The 23,890-nt window shown below is 61.5% G+C and overlaps 1 protein-coding gene across 1 annotated transcript in view; it reads right to left on the bottom strand.

The window, feature by feature from the left end:
* EPS8 (epidermal growth factor receptor pathway substrate 8) overlaps positions 1-23,890 on the bottom strand; it is a 64,945-nt gene that overhangs the window by 20,288 nt on the left and 20,767 nt on the right. The window contains exons 7-17 of the mRNA XM_039911255.1: positions 21,963-22,112; positions 16,982-17,064; positions 15,866-16,002; positions 14,479-14,552; positions 13,547-13,673; positions 11,249-11,337; positions 10,130-10,204; positions 7,146-7,294; positions 6,584-6,782; positions 2,283-2,317; positions 488-596 (exon numbers count right to left, since the gene is read on the bottom strand). Coding sequence (XP_039767189.1) covers positions 488-596; positions 2,283-2,317; positions 6,584-6,782; positions 7,146-7,294; positions 10,130-10,204; positions 11,249-11,337; positions 13,547-13,673; positions 14,479-14,552; positions 15,866-16,002; positions 16,982-17,064; positions 21,963-22,112 — 1,227 coding nt within the window. The remainder of the gene's footprint in view (positions 1-487; positions 597-2,282; positions 2,318-6,583; positions 6,783-7,145; positions 7,295-10,129; positions 10,205-11,248; positions 11,338-13,546; positions 13,674-14,478; positions 14,553-15,865; positions 16,003-16,981; positions 17,065-21,962; positions 22,113-23,890) is intronic.

Genomic DNA, 23,890 nt, shown 5'->3' on the forward strand with positions numbered 1-23,890 from the left:
CCCGTCTCTAGGCCACCCTGCTTCCCACGTACCGGGCACCGTACGACTGCGATCCCGTCAACGGGCGGGGACGGTCTCTACCCGTTGCCCGACTGTCCGCTCCAAGCGCTCGGTACAGTGCTCTGCGCAGAGCAGGCGCTCGACGAATACTCCCGAACCAACGGATGAACGTATGCGGGCGGATCAGGTCGGACACCGCCCCCGTCCCCCTTGGGGCTCCCGGTCCTCATCCCCATTTTCCAGATGAGGGAACTGAGGCCCGGGGAAGCGACCTGCCCGAGGTCACAGGCCCAGGAGGCGGCATTAGCACCCACGACCTTCTGGCTCCCAGGCCCGGGCTCCCCCCACCAGGCCCCGCCGCCTCCCCGGGCAGACACGGGGCCAACGCGGAGCCCCGGCTGGCGTCCCAGGCCCCCGTCCCACGGTGCGGCCGGACCCCTCGCCCCGGGGCGGGGACCCCGCTGGGCCCGGCGCCGCGGGGGCTCACCTCCAGGACGTCGTCCTTCATGACGGAAAGCTCGCTGCTGTTGCGCGCCGTGAAGTCGTACTTGGACCTGGCCAGCCTCCTCTGCGGGGCCCCGCGGCTCCCGTAGCCCCTGAGACGGGAGAGGGGCCGTGCTGGCCCGAGGCCTCCGATCCACTCCGCCCACCCACGGCCACCCCCGTCTCGCCCCCGGCCCCCGGCCCGCCCCCGGCCCGGAACTCCCACCCGCCTCCAATCCCGCAGGCGATTCCTCTCCTCCCCCTCTTCAAAATCCTTCCTGCGGGCCCACCCCCTCCGGGAAGCCTTCCCCGACCGCGCCCTCCTCTCCTCTGCTCCCGCTCCCTTCCTTCATCCTCCCTCCCCGCACCATTTCTGTCCCTCTCCGTCGTCTATTCATTTCTACCCGCGTCCGTCTCCCCCTCTAGACCGTCGGCCCGTTGCGGGCGGGGAAGGCGTCTCTCGCTCCACTGTCATCCCGGACTCTCGATCATTCGTCCGGCCGTACTTATCGAGCGCTTACTGCTCGCGGAGCACCGCGCCGAGCGCTTGGGAGAGTACGACAGACTGTCCGTTCCAAGCGCTCAGTTAATACCATGGGATGAACGGACGGGAATAATAAGTATAATGATGATGGCTTTGGTTCGTTCGTTCATTCAACGGTATTTACCGAGCGCTTACGAATACCACTGAGTGAATGAACGGTAATTACGCTGATGATGATGGCTTTGGTTCATTCATTCATTCAATTGTGTTTATCGAGCGCTTACAGATACCGGTGAACGAACAGGAATTAGAACGACGATGGCTTCGGTTCATTCATTCAACAGTATTTATGGAGCGCCTACAGATGCCACCGAATGAACGGTAATAATGATCATAACGACGATGGCTTCGGTTCATTCGTTCAACAGTATTTACTGAGCGCCTACAGATGCCATCGAATGAACGAACGGTAATAATGATCATAACGACGATGGCTTTGGTTCATTCGTTCATTCAACAGCATTTATTGAGCGCCTACAGATGCCACCGAATGAACGGTGATAATGATCATAACGACGATGGCTTTGGTTCATTCGTTCATTCAACAGTATTTACGGAGCGCCTGCAGATGCCATCGAATGAACGGTAATAATGATTATAATGATGATGGCTTTGGTTCATTCATTCAACAGTATTTATTGAGCGCTTACAGATATCACCGAATGAACGAACGGTAATGATAATCATAATGATGATGGCTTTGGTTCATTCTTTCAACGTTCAATAGTATTTATTAAGCGCCTACAAAATGCCATTGAATGAATGAACGGTAATAATAATCATAACGATGACGGCTTTGGTTCATTCGTTCACTCAACAGTATTTACTGAGGGCTTACTACGTGCAGAGCACTGTACTAAGCGCTTGGATCGTACAATTCGGCAACTGAGAGAGACAATCCCTGCCAATGACAGGCTCTGGGTAAGCGCTTACTATGTGCCAAGCGCTGTTCTAAGCGCTGGGGTGGGTACAAGGTCATCGGCTTGTCCCCGGGGGGGCTCACGGTCTTCGTCCCCGTTTTACGGAGGAGGGAACCGAGGCCCAGAGCAGTGCAGCGGCTTGCCCAAAGTCACACAGCTGACAGTAAACAGACCCTCTCCCCGCCCCCGCCGAGCTCTAGGGCGCTTAGTTACAGTGCTCTGCACGCAGTAAGCGCTCAATAAACACGACTCCCTGACCGACTGACCGGGCGGTCGGCGGCCCGGACCCCCGAGGGGGACGAGCCCGCGTTTTTATGCGCTGGTGAGGCACGTACCTGTCGGGCGGCAGGAAGTCCGGCACGGTGGCCTGCTGCGAGACAGAGGGGGAGAAAAAGACCATCGAGGCTCGGCCGGCACATAGTAGACGCTTCCCAAAATGATCTGGGATCTCTCCCAGGGCTAACGTGATTGGGGGGGGGGGGATCAAAGGGTCCGGGATCCCTCCCGCGGTTAAGGGGAGGGGGAGATCTAAGGGCTCAAGAACCCTCCCCTCGGTTAACGTGCCGGGGGGGGGGAAGGTCAAACGGGTCCACCCACAGTTCAATCGCTCATTCAGTGGTATTTATCGAGCGCTTCCTGTGTGCAGAGCACTGGACGAAGCGCTTGGAATGGACAATTGGACAACGGATAGAGGCCATCCCCGCCCAACGACGGGCTCCCGGTCTAGAAGGGGGAGACGGACGGCAAAACAAGTAGGCGTCGGCTGTCGGTGAGGTGTCCATCCCCTTGATTCTATTTATCGTGATTAAGTTGTCTTCTTTCAGTCCGTCCGTCTCCCCCGATTAGACCGTGAGCCCGTCACCGGGCGGGGATGGTCTCTATCCGTTCGGGAATTGTCCACTCCAAGCGCTTAGTCTAGTGCTCTGCACAGAGTAGGTGCTTGATAAATACGATCGAATGAATCAAAATAGAATCATAGATAAGTATCCAGTTAACGCGGGGCGGACGGCTAAAGAACCCAAACCATCCAGGGGCCGCCACTGAACCAACGTGAGGAGGAAGATGGCGGCCCGCCCGGGAGCAGCCGAACGCGGGACCCGCTGGGTGCCCCGGAGGAGTCGAGACCGGGAGGGGTAGGCCCAGGCCCGGCACCCACCCCCGTCCCTTTTTCGGTTTTCTACGGTATTCGTTAGGTGCCTACGATGCGTCCGGCACCTTACTGAGCGCCGGGGTGGACGCGGGCTACTCGGGTTGGACACGGTCCCTGTCCCGCGTGGGGCTCGCGGAAGCAGCGTGGCTCGGTGGCAAGAGCCCGGGTTTGGGAGTCGGAGGTCACGGGTTCTAAACCAGCCTGTGAGCTGTGTGACCTTGGGCAAATCACACTCGCTGCCTAGAATTCCTTAACTCCCGTTCTCTCCCGGACCCCCTCCGATCCGGCTTCCGTCCCCTCCGCTCTACCGAGACCGCCCTCTCTAAGGTCACCCGCGACCTCCTTCTCGCCGGATCCGACGGCTCCTACTCTATCCTGATCCTCCTCGACCTCTCGGCCGCCTCTGACACCGACGACCGTCCCCTCCTCCTCCACACCTCATCTCGCCTCGGCTTCACGGACCCCGTCCCCTCCCGGTTCTCCTCTCATCACTCCGGCCGGTCGTTCTCGGTCTCCTTCGCGGGCTCCTCCTCCCCCTCCCGTCCTCTAACCGTCGGGGTTCCTCGAGGGTCGGTCCTCGGCCCTCTCCTGTTCTCCATCTACACTCGCTCCCTCGGCGAACTCATCCGCTCTCACGGCTTCGGCTCCCATCTCCCCGCGGATGACACGCGGATCTCCGTCTCCGCCCCCGTCCTCTCCCCCTCCCTCCGGGCTCGCGTCTCCTCCCGCCTCCGGGACGTCTCCACCTGGATGTCGGCCCGCCACCCAAAACTCAACACGGCCAAAACCGAGCTCCTCATCTTCCCTCCCGAGCCCGGTCCCGACTTCCCCGTCACCGTGGACGGCCCGACCGTCCTTCCCGTCTCTCAGGCCGGCGACCTCGGCGCCGTCTTCGACTCGTCTCTCTCGTTCACCCCACGCATCCGATCCGTCACCGAGACCTGCCGGTCTCACCTTTATAATATCGCCAGGATCCTCCCTCTCCTCTCCACCCGAACGGCTATCTTACCGGTACGGGCTCTCTCGATATCCCGGCTGGATTATTGCATCAGCCTGCTCTCCGATCTCCCTTCCTCCCGTCTCTCCCCGCTCCGGTCTATTCTTCATTCCGCCGCCCGGCTTACCTTCCCGCAGAAAGGCTCCGGGCCTGTCGCTCCCCTTTTTAAAAACCTCCAGTGGGTGCCCGTCGACCTCCGCACGAAACGGAAACTTCTCACTCTGGGCTTCGAGGCCGTCCGTCCCCTGGCCCCCTCCTACCTCTCCTCCCTCCTCTCTTTCCCCCGCCCACCCCGCCCGCTCCGCTCCTCCGCCGCCCGCCTCCTCGCCGTCCCCCGTCCTCGCCCGTCCCGCCGTCGACCCCCGGGCCGCGTCCTCCCGCGGTCCCGGGACGCCCTCCCTCCTCACCTCCGCCAAACTCGCTCTCTTCCCCTCTTCAAAGCCCGACTGTGAGCTCACCTCCTCCAAGAGGCCTTCCCACACTGACCTTCCCCTTTTCCCTCTGCTCCCCCTCTACCCGACCCCTTCAGCTCCCCTCAGCTAAGCCCTCTTCTCCCCCCTTTCCCTCCGCTCCTCCCCGTCTCCCTTCCCCTCCCCTCGGCACTGCGCTCCCCCACTCAACTGTATATGTTTTCACTACCCTATTTATTTTGCTAATGAGATGTACATCACCTCGATTCTATTTACTGCTACTGTTTTAATGAGATGTTCATCCCCTCGATTCTATTTACTGCTAATGTTTTCGTCTGTCTCCCGCGATTAGACCGTGAGCCCGTCAACGGGCAGGGACCGTCTCTATCTGTTGCCCATTTGTCCATTCCAAGCGCTTAGTCCGGTGCTCTGCACATAGTAAGCGCTCAATAAATACTATTGAATGAATGAATGGGCCTCGGTTACCTCCTCTGGAAAATGGGGATGGAGACCGGGAGCCCCACGGGGGACAACCTGACGACCCTGTATCTTCCCCAGCGCTTAGAACAGTGCTTGGCACATAGCAGGCGCTGAACAAATGCCATCGCTATTCCCTTCTAGACTGTAAGCGCGGTGTGGGCGGGGATTGTCTCTCTCTATTGCCCAACTGTACTTTCCAAGGGCTTAGTATAGTGGTCTGCACACAGTAAGCTGAATTGTCCGTTCCAAGCGCTTAGTACAGTGCTCTGCACATAGTAAGCGCTCAATAAATACTACCGCATGAAAGTAAGCGCTCAATAAATACGACAATGAATGAATCAGAGCCAACCATTTAGTAATAATTAATGATTATGTTATCCGTTACGCGCTTACCATGTGCCAGGCGCTGTTCTAAGCGCCAGCACAGTGCTCTGTGCACGGTAAGCGCTCGATAAATACGACCGAAGGAATATCTCCACCCAAACTGTTACTATAGTCATCCAAGCATACATCCTATCCCACCTTGACTATCCTCCTCTAGACTGCGGGCTCGTTACGGGCAGGGAACGGATCTGCTAATTCTGCTATAGTATACTTTCCCAAGTGCTTAGTACAGCGCTCTGCACGTACTGAGGACTCAATAACTACCTCTGATTGCTTGATGACTGCGCCTCAGCCTCCTCGCCGACCTCCCCGCCTCCCGTCTCTCCCCGCTCGGGTCCACAGTTCACACCGTCGCCCGCATCACTTTTCGACAGAAACGTCGGGTCCACGTCTCCCCGCTCCTCAAGACCCTCCAGGGGTTGCCCGTCCGCCTCCGTATCAGAGAAAAACCGGTCACCGTCGGCTTTAAAGCCCCCCCGTCCCCCGGCCCCCTCCTCCCTCCGGTCCCTCCTCTCCTCCTCCGTCGCAGGCCGCACGCCCCGCTCCTCTCCCGCCGACCTCCTCCCCGGGCCTCCGTCTCGCCCGTCTCGACCTCCGGCCCCCGTCCCGCCTCCGGCCCGGAGTTCCCTCCCGCCTCCAATCCCACAGACGATTCCTCTCCCCCGACTTTCCGAGCCTTATTGAGCGCCCACCTCCTCCGAGAAGCCTTCCCCGACCGCGCCCTCCTCTCCTCTTCTCCCCCTCCCTTCCGCGTCCCCCCGACTCGCTCCCTTTCCCATCCCCGCACCCGCTTATGTCCACATCCCTCATGTATTGATCTGTAGTGACGTCTGCCTCCCCCGTCTAGACCGTAAGCTCATCGTGGGCAGGGAACGGGTCTATCTATTGCTTTACTGGCCTCTCCCAAGCGCTTAGCAGAGAACTGATAAATACGACTGAATAGTAACGTTGTCAATTGCATCCGTTAAGCGCTTACAAGGGGCCAAGCGCTGGGGAGATACAAGGTGATCGGATGGTCCCCCGGGGGGCTCCCAGGCTTCATCCCCGTCTTCCAGACGGGGTCGCTGAGGCCCAGAGAGGTGAAGCGACTTGCCCGAGGTCACCCAGCTGACGCGCGGCGGAGGCGGGATTAGAACCCGCGACCTCTGACTCCCAAGCCCGGGCTCTCGCCACTGAGCCGCGCTGCTGCTTGAATGACCCCCGCTGAGACGCTACCTCGGCAGACAGCCTGCTGCGCTCCTGCTCCCGCCGGTGGTCCGCCATGCCCGCCACGGACTCGGCCAGCTGGTGGCGGTCTTGCTCGTCCGGTGCCGCGCCCGGGGTCGCGGCCTGGGAGCCGAGGAGGGGCGGCTCCCAGCCATTCCGGAACCGCGGGACGTACGGAGGGACGAACTGATCTCTGGGCCACTCGGCTCTGCGAGAGGAAGCCGGACACAACCACCCGATCACTCGGTCGCACGTCCCGAGCGCTTAACGCTTAATGCAGAGCATTCGTTCAATAGTATCCACTGAGCGCTTACTATGCGCAGGGCACCGTACTAGGCGTTAGGACGGGGACGATGCAGCGACACACGGACACATTCCCCGCCCACGACCAGGCGCTACGTTACCTCTGTTGACGTCGGTCTCCCCCTCCCGACTGTAAACCCGTGGTGGGAAGGGGATGCCGTGGACTCTCCCCGGCGCTCGGTACGGTGCTCCGCGCCCAGTAAGCGCTCAGTAAATAGGGCCGAATGACCGAACTGTGCAGGCGGGGGGCGGCGAGCCGGCCCGGTACCTGGTCCTGATCCACGCGTCTCCCAGCGACAGCCAGAGCTGTTGTTCTTCCGCTCGGACCGTGCCCTGTAACAGGTCCACCGTGTCCCGTGTCGGGAGGGGGCTCAGGACGCTTCTCGCCAGGTCGGGACCCCCGGTCGCTTGCACCACCTAAGAGACGGGAGGCAGTCGAAAGGATCGAGCGTTTACTGGGCGCAGAGCACTGTGCTGAGCGTTTGGGAGATTATCATTATTACGGCACAGGAGACGGAGCACGGGAGTCAGAAGGTGCTAATCCCGGCTCCGTCACCCGTCTGCTGTGGGACCCTGGGCAAGTCACTTCACTTCTCTGGACCTCAGTTCCCTCATCTGGAAAATGGGGATCAGGACTGAGAGCCCCGTGTGGGACGGGGACTGTGTCCGACCTGATTAGCTTGGATCAGCGCTTAGAGCGGCGTCTGGCACGTGGTAAGCGCTTGAACGCCATCGTCGTTACATTAATGCCAACAAAATACGGACACGGGCATAAGTGGTGTGGGGCTGGGGGGGGGAGGGGGGAATAAAGAGAGCAAATAATAATAATAATAACGTTGGCATTTGTTAAGCGCTTACTACGTGCAGAGCACCGTTCTGAGCGCCGGGGTAGACACGGGGGAATCGGGTCGTCCCACGTGGGGCTCACGGTCTTTATCCCCCTTTTACAGATGAGGTAACCGAGGCCGCCCAGAGAAGCGAAGTGACTCGTCACCCAGCTGACGAGTGGCAGAGCCGGGATTCGAAATCATGACCTCTGACTCCCAAGCCCGGGATCTTTCCACTGAGCCACGCTGCTTCTCTAGCCACGCTGCAAATCAAGGCGGCCCGGAGGGAGTGGAAGAGGAGGAAATGAGGGTGTAGTCTGGGAAGGCCTCTTGGAGGAGATGGGCCTTTAGAAAGGCTCTGAAGGTGGGGAGGGGGATACAACAACAAACAGGCCCATTCCCTGCCCACAAGGAGCTTACGGTCTAGAAGCGGGGGAGACAGACATCGATACGGATCAATATATGACAGATACGGACAGGAGGGGAGGGGGGATGAACAGAGGGAGGGAGTCAGGGTGATGCAGAAAGGAGGGGGCGATGAGGAAACGGGGGGCTCGGTCTGGGAAGGCTTCTCGGAGGAGGTGGGCCTCCGGCGGGGATTTGAAGGAGGGGAGGGGAATCGTCCGTGGGATCGGAGGCGGGTGGGAATTCCGGGCCGGAGGCGGGCCGGGGGCCGAGCCGGGCGAGCCGGAGGCCCGGGGAGGAGGTCGGCGGGAGAGGAGCGGGGCGTGAGGGCCGCCGGGGAGGAGGACGGAAGGGACCGGAGGGAGGAGGGGATGAGGGGACGGGGGGCTTTGAAGCCAAAGGTGAGGAGTTTTTGTTTGATGCAGAGCTGGAGGGGCAACCGCTGCAGTTTTTTGAGGAGTGGGATGACTCGTCCTGAATGTTTCCGCAGGAAAATAAACCGGGCAGCGGAGTGAAATAGGGACTGGAGTGGGGAGAGCCAGGAGGCGGGACTCTGCTACCTGCCGGCTGGGCGCCCTCGGACGAGTGGCTCTACTTCTCTCTGCCTCAGTCTCCTCAACTGCAAAGTGGGGATTCAATACCGGTTCTCCCTCCTACTTAGACCGCGAGCCTCACGTGGGACAGGGACTGTGTTCGACCTGCTTAATTCGCATCTACCCCAGTGTTCAGAACAGTGCTCGATTAGACCGTGAGCCCGTCACTGGGCGGGGATTGTCTCTATCGGTTGCCGAATCGTCCATTCCAAGCGCTTAGTACAGTGCTCTGCACATAGTAAGCGCTCAATAAATACTACTGGATGAAATACTATTGAATGAATGCTCGACACACGGTAGGCGCTCGACAAATACCATAAAAAAGGGGGAGGAGATGGGAAGAGGGGGCGGAGGAAGGGGAGGAGGAAGAAGGAAGAGGAAGGGGAGGGAGAGAGGGAAAGGTGGGAGGGAGAGAGGGAGACGAAGGAGGGCGGGGGGAGAGGAAGGAGGGAGAGGGGAAGAGGAAGGAGGGAGAGGGGAAGAGGACGGAGGGAGAGGGGAAGTGGAGTGAGAGGGGAAGAGGAAGGAGGGAGGAGGAAGGGGAGGGAGGGAGAGGGAAAGAGGAGGGAGAGGGGAAGAGGAAGGAGGGAGGGGGACGAGGAAGGGGGGAGAGGGAAGAGGGAAGAGAGGTGGAAGAAGGGAGAGGAAGGGTTGATCGTTTTTTCTCTGTTACCCACCGAGCGCCACTGCCCTCAGGGAAGTGGCCCAGCTGAAGCGCATCAGATCAGGTACTGTCTGGGCAGTGCTCTGCGCACAGTAAGCGCTCAAGAAATACAACTGAATGACTGACTGACTAGCTGTCTTCCGGACAGAAGGAAAGACAGCGAGACACTTCCTTCTTCCTAGCCTCCTTCCGGAAACCTGTGAAGGGATCAGATAATAATACGACCAATAATAATACTAATGATAATTGTATTTGTTAAGTGCTGACTATTCATTCATTCGATCGTATTTAGGGAGCGTTTACTTTACGCAGAGCGCTGTACTAAGCGCTCGGAAAGTACGATAGAGCCATGAAGGGAGATAATTCCTGCCCCCGACGGGGTCCCTGCTTGCCAAGCTCTGTTCCGCGTGCTGGGGCAGATACCAGCCGAAAGGGCTGGACACGGTCCCTGTCCCGCAAAGGGCTCGCAGGCTCCATCCCCATTTTACAGACGAGGTAACTGAGGCCCAGAGAATTCAAGTGACTTGGCCAAGGTCACCCAGCAGACAAGAGGCGGAGTTGGGATTAGAACCCATGACCTTCTGATCCCCAGGCCCGGGCTCCATTCTTTTGTTCTCTGGCCTTGGCGGAAATGACAGAGACGCCGTTCTTAGGCCGTCTGGCTGAGGGGAATCGACCGCTTCTTTCAGAGATAAAGGAGAGGAAGGATTGAGAGAGCGGCTGGGGACGGGGTGGGGACGGAGAAAGGGGTGTCAAAGCTCACCATGTTCAATGGGGTGAATAAGAAGTGCACCAGATCCTCTGCGCTGGGGTTCTGGATGTGGGCCTTCAGCTTGGCCTGCAGAAACAAGGCGCTGGGCTCACACCGACTTACTGAAGCTGGAGACGGAGACACAGACACAGAGATAGAGAGGCACTGAGAGACAGAGAGAGACACGGAGAGAAAAAACAGAGACACGCAGAGAAGGACAGACTCAGAGACCCAGAGAGACAGAGGGAGAGACCCACAGAGAGCCGGGAAGATTCACAGAGACCGAGAGAATGACAGAGAGACAGAGAGACACAGTCTCGGAGACACAGAAAGAGACAGAGGGCGGAGGGGCGGAGACAGAGGCAGATACAGACAAGGAGAGACAGAGACACAGAGACGCACACAGAGAGAGACAGAGAAACGCACAGAGAGAGAGATTCAGAGACGCAGAAAGAGACAGAGCGAGAGATGCACAGAGAGACAGATTCACAGAGACAAAGAGAGACGGGGAGACGGCCCGGAAGAGACCTCCTGGTTTCCTAGCCTCGAGCAAGGGGAAGCGGTCAGGCCCCCAAATCCTCTGGTCTCTGAGGAAAGTCTCTCCTTTCTTCTCCTCCTAAATTTCCACGTGGCTTAAGGCAGGGAGTCCGCTGAACGTTCAAATCGGGAGGAATCGTCTTCAACCCAAGTGAGCGCTTCGCCCGTGGGCCGGCCGTTTCCATCCCATCCCGGCGGTCGGGCCGCATGGCCAAATCCCCAGCGGGCCGGAAGCCGCTTCTCTTGGAAGCGGCGCCCGAATGCCCTCAGGTCTCGGCCCCCGGCTCCGTCCACCGCCCCGGCCGGCCCCGGCCCGATCTCCCTCGGGGGCCTGGGGGTCCGGTCGTCCACTCCCGGCTCGGGCCGCACGGGTTTCCATCGGGGCCCGGGGATGCCCAAAATGGCATGCCCGGGCCCTCCAAAATGGCGGCCCAGGCCCAGGGATGCCCAAATAGCGGCTCCCTGGCCCACTCCCCGGCCCCCCGTCCACCCCGCACTCGGGTTTTAGAGCCGGCACCCAGGGAGAACCTCTGGTGCCCCCCATCCCTATCTCAACGGGCTCCCCCCGAGCCCCCGAGCCCCCTCTCCCTTTACCAGGAGGTTAAAGCCGTGCTTGAACTTCTGAAAACAGTCGAGGAACTCGTCCGGGGGAGGAGGCCGGGCCCGCAGCGTCAGGACGCCCTCTGGAAAAAGGCGCCGGAGGGGAAGGGGAGGGAGGGGAAGGGGAAAAAAGAAAACAAACCAAAAATGTTACCGTCGGACCCGGGACGAGGAAGGAAAGCCCCGACCAACGTGACCGTTGACTGCTTTCTTCTGTCGCTCCGTCTGTCTCTGTGTGCATCTCCGTCTCTCCTTGTCTCTGTCCCGTGAATCTTTCTAGCGTCGTGTGTGTCTTTCCCTCCGTCTCTGAGTCTCTGTCTCTCTGTCGTTCTCTCTGTCTCTGTCAATCTCTCTGGCTCTCTGTGCGTCTCTCCTCCTGTCCCTCTGCCTCCCTCTGCGTCTCCCTTCTCTGTGTGTCTCTGTCTTTAGATTGCACGCTCGTTGCGGGCAGGGAAGGTGATGCAAATCCAACAGACGATTCCTCTCCCCCGGGGTCAAAGCCTTACTGACGGCCCGCCTCCTCCAAGAAGGCTTCCCGGACCGCGCCCTCCTTTCCTCTTCTCCCACTCCCTTCTGCCTCCCTGACTCTCTCCTTTTATTCATCCCCCCTCCCGGCCCCGCACCATTTCACTCATTCATTCGATAGTATTTACTGAGTGCTTACTATGCGCAGAGCACTGTACTAAGCGCTTGGAATGGACAAATCGGCAACAGAGAGAGACGGTCCCTGCCCTTCGACGGGCTCCCGGTCTGATCGGGGGAGACGGGCAGACGAGAACAACGGCAAGATCTCTCATTTTGTGATTTCTACTAATGTCTGCCTCCCCCCCTAGACTGTTAGCTCACTGTGGGCAGGGAACGTGTCTGTTCACTGTTCCACTGTCCTCGCCCGGGGGCTTAGTCCGGTGCTCTGCACACAGTAAGCGCTCGATAAATACGACTGACTGACCGAAGGAGCCCGGGCCCGGGAGTCGGAGGACCTGGGTCCTAAACCCGATCGGGCCACGTATCTGCCGTGTGACCGTGGGCGAGTCGCTGAACTTCTTTAAGCCTCAGTTGCCTCGCCGGCAAAATGGGGATTCGATCCCGCTCCCTCTACTTAGACAAAGGAACCCCATGGGGGACCGGAACTATTTTTTTGCCTTTGTTTATTATCTATTATCATCTATTATGATTGCTATTGTTTTTCTCTGCCCGTCTCCCCCGATTAGACCGTAAGCCCGTCAATGGGCAGGGATCGTCTCCATCTGCTGCCGATTTGTACATTCCAAGCGCTTAGTATAGTGCTCTGCGCATAGTAAGCGCTCAATAAATACTATTGAATGAATGAATGAAAGAATGGCAAATCGGCTGGATCTGCGTCTCCCCCGGCGCTTCGAACAGTGCCCCGCACATAGTAAGCACGCAATAAACACCACTGATCGACAGTAAGCGCTTAACAAGTAAGATCAGTATCATCGCCGACTCTAATGCCCTCTCCCAGGCGCTCAGCACGTACTGTAAATTGACTGGCGGATCGGGACTGGTCGAATTAACCGCCACGACGTTAATCCAAGCCCCGATTCTCTCCCTCCTGGCCGACCTCCCCGCCTCCCGTCTCTCCCGACTCCGGTCCCCGCTTCGCTCTGCTGCCCGCGTCATCTTGCGATACCCCGCTCCTCAAAAACCTCCAGCGGTCGCCCGTCCGCCTCCGCGTCAAATGGAAACTCGTCACCGTCGGCTTCGGAGCCCCCCCCCCCCGTCCCCCCGGCCCCGTCCTCCCTCCGGTCCCTTCCGTCCTCCCTCCCCCGGCGGCCCGCACGCTCCGCTCCTCTCCCGCCGACCTCCTCCCCGGGCCTCCGGCTCACCGCCGACCTCCGGCCCACGTCCCGCCTCCGCCCCGCGACGCCCTCCCGCCTCAAATCCCACTCACACGTCCCCGCTTCAAACCCTTCCCGAAGACCCACCTCCTCCAAGAGGCCCTCCCTGACCGCGCCCTCCTTTCCTCTCCTCCCCCTCCCTTCCGCGTCACCTCAACTCCGCTCCCTTTGTCCTCCCCCGACCTCCCCGCCCCACGGCACTTGGGTGTGTCTGTATAGATCTATGATCCTACGTATTGATGTCGATGCCTATTTCCTTGTTTTGCTGTCTGTCCCCCCAGACTGTAAGCGCTTTATTGCTGCACTGTATTTTCCAAGCGCTCAGTACAGCGCTCTGCACGCGGTAAGCGCTCGAGAAATACGACTGAATGAACGCATGATCTCCGCCAGTCCCGCCGGCGACCCCGGCCCGGCCCCCCCGCCGGCCAATCACCCCCGGGTGCCTTCTTCTTGCTCCGCTTGGCCTTCTTCCTCTTGGACAGCTCGGAGAAGGCCTCGGCCGCTTTCTGGAGCTTGGTGACGAAGAACTCGATGTCGTCCAGCGTGTGGTTCAGGATTTGCTGCGAGGGCGGGGAGGGGGGAAGGTCGGCCCGGGCATCGACCACGGCCGGGGGGCGGGGGGAGCGGACCCCGGGCGTCGACGGGGGCTGGGAGTCGAGATGGGCAGGGTCGGGGGTTGGGTCAACGTGGGCTGGGGGGGGTCAAGCCGGGCAGGGGGGCGTCAAGGTGAGCTTGGGAGGGGTCAACGTGAGCCGGGGGTCCAGGAGGGCCGAGGGGGCGGTCGACGGTGGCCGGGGGTCAAGGAGGGCTTGGTTCTTTCCTGGGGAGACACCCCCAGCCCCGTCCCCCCCCGGCCCGAGCCGATGACCCGGGCTTCCCCGAGAGATGCCCCCGCCCCCCTCCCCAGCGGAGGGTTCTCATCCCGGCTCCGCCACTTGTCTGCCGTGCGACCCCGGGCGGGTCGCCTTCCTTCTCTGGGCCTCGGTTCCCTCCTCTGTAAAATGGCGACGGAGACCGTGAGCCCCCAGAGGGCCGGGGACCGTGCTCGACCCGACTGCCTTCTGTCCACCCCGGCGCTGAGAACAGTGCGTGGCACACGGCGAGCGCTTCCCAGATGACGATAATAATGATGTTGGCACCTGTTAAGCGCTTACTATGTGCGGAGCACGTGAGGCTCACAGTCTTCATCCCCATTCTACAGATGAGGTAACTCGGGCCCAGAGAAGCTAAGTGACTTGCCCAGAGTCACGCAGCTGACGAGTGGCAGAGCCGGGATTCGAACCCGTGATCTCTGACTCCCCACCCCGGGCGCTTCCCACTGAGCCGCGCTGCTTCTCAAATACCGTCGTCCCGATGAGTACTCACGACATCCCGATCGATCCGGGCCGCGGTCATCTCGGCGGACTCTTCCGGATCCTGGTACTGCCTGGACCGCTCGACTGCGGGGGAGGAGGCGGCCGAAGCCTCCCGTGAATCCCAAAGCCCCCGGTCCAGACCCGCGCCCGCCCTGGCACACCCGGCTTCTAATCCCGCCTCTGTCTCCGGCCCGCCGAGACGCCTTGGACGGGCCCCCTAATCTCTCGGGGCCTCGACGTCCCCGTCTGTAAAACGGGGAGAGGGGCCCCGCTCGCTCTCCCGCTCCCCCTAAATGATAATGATGATGTCGGCATTTGTGAAGCGCTTACTACGTGCAGAGCACTGTTCTAAGCCCTGGTGATCGGACTGTCCCACGTGGGGCTCGCAGCTTTCATCCCCATTTTACAGAGGAGGTATCCGAGGCCCAGAGAAGCGAAGCGACTCGCCCGAAGTCACGCAGTTAGCAAGCGGCAGAGCCGGGATTCGAACCCATGACCCCCGAGCCCGGGCTCTTGCCACTGAGCCACGCCGCTCCTCTAGACCGGGAGGCCCGTGTAGGAGAGGGTCTGTGCCGGACGTGACCACCTCGGGTGGCGTTTAGTACGCCGCTCTGCGCAGAGTAAGCGCTCGATAAACACGATCGAACGGATGAATCTTGGATGGACGCCAGCGCTAAGCACGGTCTGCGTCCCCCGCTAGACCGTAAGCTCGCTGGGGGCTGTAATGTTCTACTGGACCCTGCCAAGTGCTCAGTACAGTTCTCTGCACACGGTAGGCGCTCAACGGATACCACCGAGTGAATGATCCGCTCCTTTCCTCTTCTCCCACTCCCTTCTGCGTCGCCCCGACTCGCTCCCCTCGTTCATCCCCCCGGCACTCACGTCCACATCCGAAATCATCTATTTGTATTCGTTCATTCAGTAGTACGTATCGAGCGCTTACTATGTGCAGGGCACTGGACTAAGCGCTCGGACCGGACGAATCGGCAACGCGCCCGTCTCCCCTCCTGGACTGCCGGCTCGTTGCAGCCGGAGAGCGTGTCTCTTTACCGAAACACTGTCCTCTCCCCCAGGCGCTCGCGACAGCGCACGGTAAGCGCTCAATAAATACGACCGATGGAATGGCATGCAGGGAGGGTTTCCGAAATCCCCCGTGGCGTGGGCGGGGAGGCGGGGAAGGAAGAGGAGGAGGAAAAAGAGGAAGGGGGCACGTAGCGAGCGTCCCGGCTTCTCCCGACGCAGCAGGCCGAGTCGGGAGACGGGGCTCGTTGCGGGCAGGGAGCGGGTCCGGACTCCCCCGAGGGCTCGGTCCGGCGCACGGGAAGCGCTCAGTAAATAGGAGGGGGCGACCGACGGGACCAAGGGGGCCGGGTCTCCCCGGGGGGTGGGATACGCACGGTCTCCGTGGTCGGCGGCCCACGCGGACCAGGCCGCCACGCGGCTTCGCACGTCCACCTGGGTGACGGTGCCCGGCGGGGCGGGGGCCGGGGCTCTCGGGGGCGGGGGGATCCCGCCGTCCGCCTGGGACACCATCCTGGGGAGGAACGGCAGCGTGAGCCCCCCCCCGCCCGGGGCGTCTCCGGGCGCGGCGGTCCCGGCTACCCGCGGCGCACCCCGACACGGCCGTCGCCCCGACGCGGCGGCCCCGGTCGGTCACCCCGACGTGGCGGCCCAGCGGGTACGGCCCGGGCCTGGGAGCCGGGAGGTGGCGGGTTCCGGTCCCGGCTCCGCCGCCCGTCTGCCGCGCGACCTCGGGCCGGCCGCTTCACTTCTCCGGGCCTCAGTCCCCTCCTCCGTGGGACGGGATGGAGACGGCGAACCCCACGTGGGACGACGACAGCGGTGGCATCCGTTAAACGCTTGCTCCGGCGCCAGGCACTGTCCCGATCACTCAAGTGATTAACGACGGTATCCGCTGAGCGCTCACTGTGTGCCGAGCACCGTTCTGAGCGCTGGGATGGGCACGAGATCGTCGGGTGGCCCCGAGCGGGGCTCCCGGTCTTCATCCCCATCTTCCGGGTGAGGTCACCGGGGCCCAGAGAGGTGAAGTGACTTACCCCGAGTCACACAGCTGACAATCGGTGGAGGCGGCATTAGAACCCGTGACCTCTGACTCCCGAGCCCGCGGACTCTTTCCGCTAAGCCGCGCCGCTTCTCTGCTATCCGCTAAGCGGTGAGGTAGATACACGGCGATCGGGTCGGACACGGTCCCCGTCCCACGTGGGGCCCGTGGTCTCCATCCCCATTTTCCAGACGAGGAAACCGAGGCCCAGGGAGGCGAAACGACGGGCCCGAGGTCACACGGCAGACGGGCGGGGGAGCCGGGATTAGAACCCACGGCCTTCCGACTCCCGGGCCCGGGCTCTGTCGCGGCCAACCCGACTATCGGCTAAGCGCCGGGCCCGGCGGCCAGCGGGGGCCCGGCCGACCCCGCCGTCGCCCCGCCGCGCCGGCCCCTCCGGCGAGGGCCGGGCCGGGGGGCGGGGGGCTCCCCCGGGGCTTCGGCGATTTACCTCAGCACCTCCGGCCGCCTCTTCGGCTTCCCCCCTCTGCTGTCGCCGATGGCGCTTTCGATGTCTTCGCAGATGAGGTCGGCCTGGGGCGGAGAGGAGGACGGGCAGCGGGGCGGGCGGGCGGGCGCGACGGCCCGGACCCGTCGCCGCCCCCCGGGGCCGAAGCCGCCTCACCCGCAGTCCGTCCCCCCCCCCCCCCCCCCGCCCCCGCCCCATTCCACCCACAGAGTCGACCCATCGCCAGCTCCCGTCGGTTCGACCTTCACGGCGCTAAAATCCGCCCTCTCCCCTCCATCCGGAGGGCTACCACGTTGATCCGAGCCGTCCTCCCCTCCGGGCTGGAGGCCGGCCTCGGCCTCCTCGCTGACCTCCCCGCCTCCCGTCTCTCCCCACTCCGGTCGTCGTGATGGCTTCCGTTGAGCGCTTACTGCGTGCACTGTTCTAAGCGCTGGGGGTGATACAGGGTCATCAGGTTGTCCCAACCCGGTCTTCATCCCCATTTTCCAGATGAGGGAACTGAGGCCCAGAGAAGTGAAGCGACTCGCCCAAGGTCACACAGCTGACAGGTGGCAGAGTCGGGATCTGAATCCACGATCTCTGACTCCCAAGGCGTGCTCTTTCCACTGAGCCACGCTGCTTCTCACGAAGCTTCACTTCACTCTGCCGCCCGCGTCGTTTTTCCGCAGAGACGTTCGGGCCCCGTCTCCCCGCTCCTCGAGACCCTCCGGGGGTTGCCCGTCCACCCCCGGCCCCCGGCCCCGTCCTCCCTCCGGTCCCTTCCGTCCTCCTCCCTCGCCCGCCCCGCTCCTCTCCCGCCGACCTCCTCCCCGGGCCTCCGGCTCGCCCGGCTCGGCCCCCGGCCCCCGGCCCGCCTCCGGCCCGGAATTCCCACCCGCCTCCGATCCCACGGACGATTCCTCTCCCCCCCTTCAGATCCCTACCGAAAACCCACCTCCTCCGAGAGGCCTTCCCCGACCGCGCCCTCCTCTCCTCTTCTCCCCCTCCCTTCCGCCTCGCCCAGACTCACTTCCTTTTCCATCCCCCCTCCCGGCCCCACATCACTTATAATAATAATAATAATAATTATGGTATTTCTTAAGCACTCGCTATGTGCGAGGCACCGCATTAAACACTGGGGTGTATACAATAATAATAATAATAATACTGGCATTTGTTAAGCGCTTACTATGTGCGGAGCACCGTTCTAAGCGCTGGGGGAGATACGGGGTCATCGGGCCGTCCCACGCGAGGCTCCCAGTCTCCATCCCCATTTTACAGATGAGGGAACCGAGGCCCAGAGAAGCGAAGTGGCTCGCCCGCAGTCCCACAGCCGACGGGTGGCGGAGCCGGGATTCGAACCCATGACCTCTGGCTCCCAAGCCCGTGCTCTTTCCACTGAGCCACGCTGCTTCTATGCAGTAATAATGTCGGTATCCGTTAAGCGCTCACTATGTGCCGAGCACCGTTCCAAGCGCCGGGGGAGATGCAGGGTAACCAGGATGTCCCACGTGAGGCTCCCGGTCTCCATCCCCATTTGACAGATGAGGTCACCGAGGCCCAGAGAAGTGACGTGACTTGCCCACGGTCACACGGCTGCCAAGTGGCAGAGCCGGGATACCAACGAATCGGGTTAGACACGGTCCATCCCACGTAGGACTCGCTGTCTCCGTCCCCATTTGACAGACGAGGGAACTGAGGCCCAGTGAAGTGACCCGCCCAAGGTCCCCCAGCAGACAAGAGGCAGAGCCTGGATTAGAACCCAGGCCCCTCCGGTTCACGTACTAAGCGCTTGGGAGCCTAAGGGGAGAGAGGTGACCCCCGGCCACTAACCCCAAGTGGCTCCCTCTCATTCCTTCATTCGTTCACTCAACTGTACTTATTGAGCGCTCACTGCGTGCAGAGCACTGTACTGAGTACTCGGGAGAGGACAACGCAGCGATAAACAGACATAATCCCTGCCCGCAACGACCTTTACGGTCTAGAGGCGGGGTGAGCGACACGAACAGAAAGGGATAAACGAGGGACGTGGACATAAGGGGCGCGGGGCCGGGACGGGGGGGGGGGGCGCGGTCGGGGAAGGCCTCTCGGAGGAGGTGGGCGCTCAATAAGGCTTGGAAAGTGGGGGAGAGGAATCGTCCGCGGCATCTGAGGCGGGAGGGAATTCCGGGCCGGAGGCGGGCCGGGGGCCGGGGGTCGAGACGGAGGGCCGGCAGTTTACATTCCAACATTTCCCCCCCAATTCTCAAAGCCCGGATAATCGCCCCCCTCGGGCCGCCACCTCCCCCGGCTGGCCCCGAGATCCGGGCTCCCCTTCGCCCTCGTGGATCTGAGCCGGAGCGGGGCGGCTCGGGGAGCCAGACTCCCCCCCCCCCCCCCCCCCCCCCGGTTGCTCGCCGCTGTTTTCCCTCCTCGCCGTCCCGAGGGAAAACATCACGCTGCTGGTTTTTCCGAAGAGATCCCCGGAAACCGAAAATTCCGCCCACGCTCCTCGTCCCACGCGACCCTCGGGTTCCCGGAGGGCGAATCCCCTCGGATCACAGGGACCCGGCGACCCCCGAGCGGCGGTGCGGCCGAGAGGACGGGGCCCGGGCCCGGGCGCCGGAAGGACCTGGGTTCGAATCCGTTTCCCGTGGCGTCTGTTAGGCGCTCGGGCACCGTTCTAAGCGCCGGCGTAGATCCGCGCTGATCGGGTTGGACGCGGTCCCTGTCCCACGTGGGGCTCCCGGTCTGAACCTCCATTTCCCAGATGAGGAAACTGAGGCCCAGAGAAGTGAAGGGACTCGCTCAAGGCAGACAAGTGGCGGAGCCGGGATTGGAACCCGGGACCTCCTGGCTGCCAGCCCCCCGCTCCATCCACTAGGCCGCGCCGCTTCGCTCGTCTGCCGCGCGACCTCGGTCGCGTTACGTCTCGGCGCCTCGGTTCCCTCATCTGTAAAATGGGGATGGAGACCGTGAGCCTCACGTGGGACGGGGTCTGGCTCCAACCCGATTAGCTTGTATCTACCCCAGCGTTTAGTACAGTGCCTGGCACACAGTAAGCGCTCAGTACCATACCAAAAAAACCAACTTTCTCCAACCAACCCGGGGCACTTAATGAGCACCTCCTGTGTGGGACAGGGTCGGTGTCCAATCTGCTTAGCTGGTATCTACCCCAGCATTTAGTACAGTGCCTGGCACACGGTAGGCACTTAATAAATACCATATTAAACCGCTTAAATACAATCATTACTACTACTACTAATAAAAAAAACTTTCTTCAATCAACCCCAGGTACTTAATAATCACTATTATTTTTATTCTTATATTTGTGAAGCGCTTACTGTGTGGCAGGCACCGTATTAAGCGCAGGACAACGGTACCCGTCGAGCGCTTACCATGTGCAAAGCGCTGTACCAAACCCCGGGGCAGATACGAGCTCGTCAGGTTGGACGGAGTCCCTGTCCCCCGTGGGGCTCCCACTCTTCATCCCCGATTTCCAGATGAGGGAACTGAGGCCCAGAGAAGTGAAGTGACGTGACGTGCCCAAGGTCATCCAGCAGACACCGATGCCCGTTTCCTTCTTTTGCCGTCCGTCTCCCCCCTTTTAATAATAATGCCGGCATTTGTTAAGCGCTGACTCCGTGCAGAGCGCCGTTCTAAGCGCTGGGGGAGATACGGGGTCATCGGGTCGTCCCCCGTGGGGCTCACGGTTCATCCCCATTTTCCAGATGAGGTCACTGAGGCCCAGAGAAGTGAAGTGACTCGCCCACGGTCACCCAGCTGACGAGGGGCAGAGCCCGCTGTGGGCAGGGACGGTCTCTCTCTGTTGCTGAATTGTACTTCCCAAGCGCTTAGCACTTCATTCACTCATTCAGTAGCATTTACTGGGCGCTTCCCGGGTGCAGAGCGCCGTACTAAGCGCTTGGAAAGTCCAACTGGGCAACAGAGAGAGACCATCGCCGCCCAACAGCGGGCTCCCGGTCTAGAAGGGGGGAGACGCACAACGAAACAAGTGGGCATCGACGGCAACAAAACAGAGAAACAGAATTAGAGCTCTAGACACAGTGCACCCGGGAAGCGCTCGATGAATACGACCGAAGGAGCTGGATTAGAACCCATGACCTTCCGACTCCCAAATCCGGGCTCTACCCACTGGGCCACGCCGCCTGAGCCTCTCTTATGCGGCCCACGGGCGATTTAGAGGACCCGCTCCCTGCTCCCCGTTCCCCGCCCGCGGCGAGCTTCCCGTCTAGACAAGTCTCGAGAAGCGGCGGGGCTCAGTGGCAAGGGCCCGGGCTTGGGAGTCAGAGGGCACGGGTTCGAATCCCGGCTCCGCCGCTTGTCAGCTGACTGTGGGCAAGTCACTTCACTTCTCTGGGCCTCAGTGCCCTCATCTGGAAAATGGGGATGAAGACTGGGAGCCTCACGTGGGACCCCCCCCCCCAGCGCTTTCCTTCATTCATTCAATAGTATTTATTGAGCGCTCACCGTGTGCGGAGCGCTGGACCAAGCGCTCGGAATGGACAAATCGGTAACGGATAGAGACGGTCCCTGCCCTCTGACGGGCTCACGGTCTCTGCACACAGTGAGCGCTTAACAAACACCAACCTTGTCATTACGACTATTAGAAGGGCGGGGGGGATTTCTACTGCTGCCAATCCACACAAATAAAAGCCGGAATCCCCCAAATAATCACGTCGGTATCCGTTAAGCGCTCACTATGCGCCGAGCACCGTTCCGAGCTCCGGGGGAGATACAGGGTCATCGGGCCGTCCCACGGGAGGCTCGCAGTTAATCCCCATTTGACAGACGAGGTCACTGGGGCCCAGAGAAGTGAAGCGAGTCGCCCACGGTCCCACAGCTGCCGAGTGGCAGAGCCGGGACTCGAACCCCCGACCCCCCCGACTCCCAAGCCCGGGCTCTTTCCACTGAGCCAGCAGGCCGCCAAAATGCAGCCGCGTGAGGGGGCGCGGGGCCCCCAGGGCCCGGCCGGCTGCCTTACCTTGACCGGGTCACACTGAAAGAGGTGCAGGTCGGGCTTGCTCTGCGCCGGGTCCTTGCAGGCCAGGGCGAGCACGGAGTCGTAGCTGCAGGCGTCCAGCACGGCTTGGCACAGCTGCACGGTGCTCAGGGGGAAGTGCTCCAGCTCGTTCTGAGGGCGGAAGACGTGCCAGGGGCCGCGGGGCCTCCGCTCTGCCCCCCTCCCCGCCCCACACCCCCGGGGGGACGGCTATTTATATATATATATATATATACACGTATTTATCATCAGATACAGCAGCGTGGCTTCATAATGATAATGTTGGCATCCGTTAAGCGCTCACTATGCGCCGAGCACCGTTCTAAGCGCTGGGGTAGACACGGGGGAATCGGGTCGTCCCACGCGGGGCTCCCGGTCTTCATCCCCATTTTCCAGATGAGGGAACCGAGGCCCCGAGAAGCGAAGCGACCCGCCCGCGGTCCCACAGCCGCCAAGTGGCAGAGCCGGGATTCGAACTCGTGAGTCCTGACTCCAAAGCCCGTGCACTTTCCACTGAGCCACGGTAGACCCGGGGGGATCAGGTGGTCCCACGCGGGGGTCCCGGTCTTCGTCCCCATTTTCCAGACGAGGGAACTGAGGCCCAGAGAAGCGAAGCGACGCGCCCCCGGTCCCACAGTCGGCAAGTGGCAGGGCCGGGATTCGAACTCATGACCTCCGACGCCCAAGCCCGGGCTCCTTCCACTGAGCCAGTAGCGGCCAGAGCCCGGGCCTGGGCGTCGGAGGTCGCGGGTTCTGATGACGGCGATCGTATCCGTTAAGCGCTTCCTAGGTGCCAAGCACTGGGGTGGATACAGGGTGGTCGGACCGTCCCACGCGGGGCTCACGGTCTTCATGCCCGTTTTCCAGACGAGGGAACTGAGGCCCCGAGAAGCGAACCCAAAGTCACGCAGCCGGCGAGTGGAGGAGCCGGGATTGGAACCCAGGTCCTTCCGACCGCCGGGGCCCGGGCTCAGTGGAAAGAGCACGGACTTTGGAGTCAGGGCTCACGAGTTCGAATCCCGGCTCTGCCGCTTGTCGGCTGGGTGACCGTGGGCGGGTCGCTTCGCTTCTCTGGGCCTCGGTCCCCTCATCTGGCAAATGGGGACGAAGACCGTGAGCCCCACGGGGGACGACCCGATTCCCCCGTGTCTCCCCCAGCGCTTAGGACGGTGCTCGGCACATAGGAAGCGCTTAACAGATACCAACATTATTATTATTATTATTATTATTATTGTTCTCATTTCCCGTCTTCTCCCTCCCGCGTGTCGACTCGGCTCACGGCCGGGAACCCCTTAAAAAGCGCTCCGATCCCCACCCCGGGAATCGACCTCTCAGAGGCTGCGACGGTCACCCCGGACCCACGGCGCTTAATAACGATTAGGTCATTTACTGATCGCTTGGCCTGTGCCGTATGAAGCGCCGGGATGGAGACGAGCCCGTCGGGTCGGACCCAGTCCCTGTCCCCCAGGGGCTCCCGGTCTCAATTCCCATCTTCCAGATGAGGGAACTGAGGCACCGAGACGTGAAACGACTCACCCGAGGTCACCCGGCAGACAAGGGCCGGGGCCGGGATTAGAACCCGTGACCTCCTGACTCCCAGGCCCGGGCTCTACCCACCAGGCCACCCCGCTTCCAGCCGCATCCTTATGCCCTACAACTCCCCTTCTGGTACAACGTCGGTCCGCCCTTCTAGAAGCAGCGCGGCTCAGCGGAAAGAATCCCGGGCTTGGGAGTCGGGGGTCACGGGTTCGAATCCCGCATCCGCCCCGCGTCAGCTGGGTGACCGTGGGCGAGTCGCCTCGCTCCTCTGTGCCTCAGTGACCTCCTCTGGAAAATGGAGACGAGGACCGGGAGCCTCCCGTGGGACGACCCGACGACCCCGTGTCTCCCCCAGCGCTTAGAACGGTGCT

The sequence above is a fragment of the Ornithorhynchus anatinus genome, chromosome 2, assembly GCF_004115215.2.
Source record: "Ornithorhynchus anatinus isolate Pmale09 chromosome 2, mOrnAna1.pri.v4, whole genome shotgun sequence".
Lineage (NCBI taxonomy): Eukaryota > Metazoa > Chordata > Mammalia > Monotremata > Ornithorhynchidae > Ornithorhynchus > Ornithorhynchus anatinus.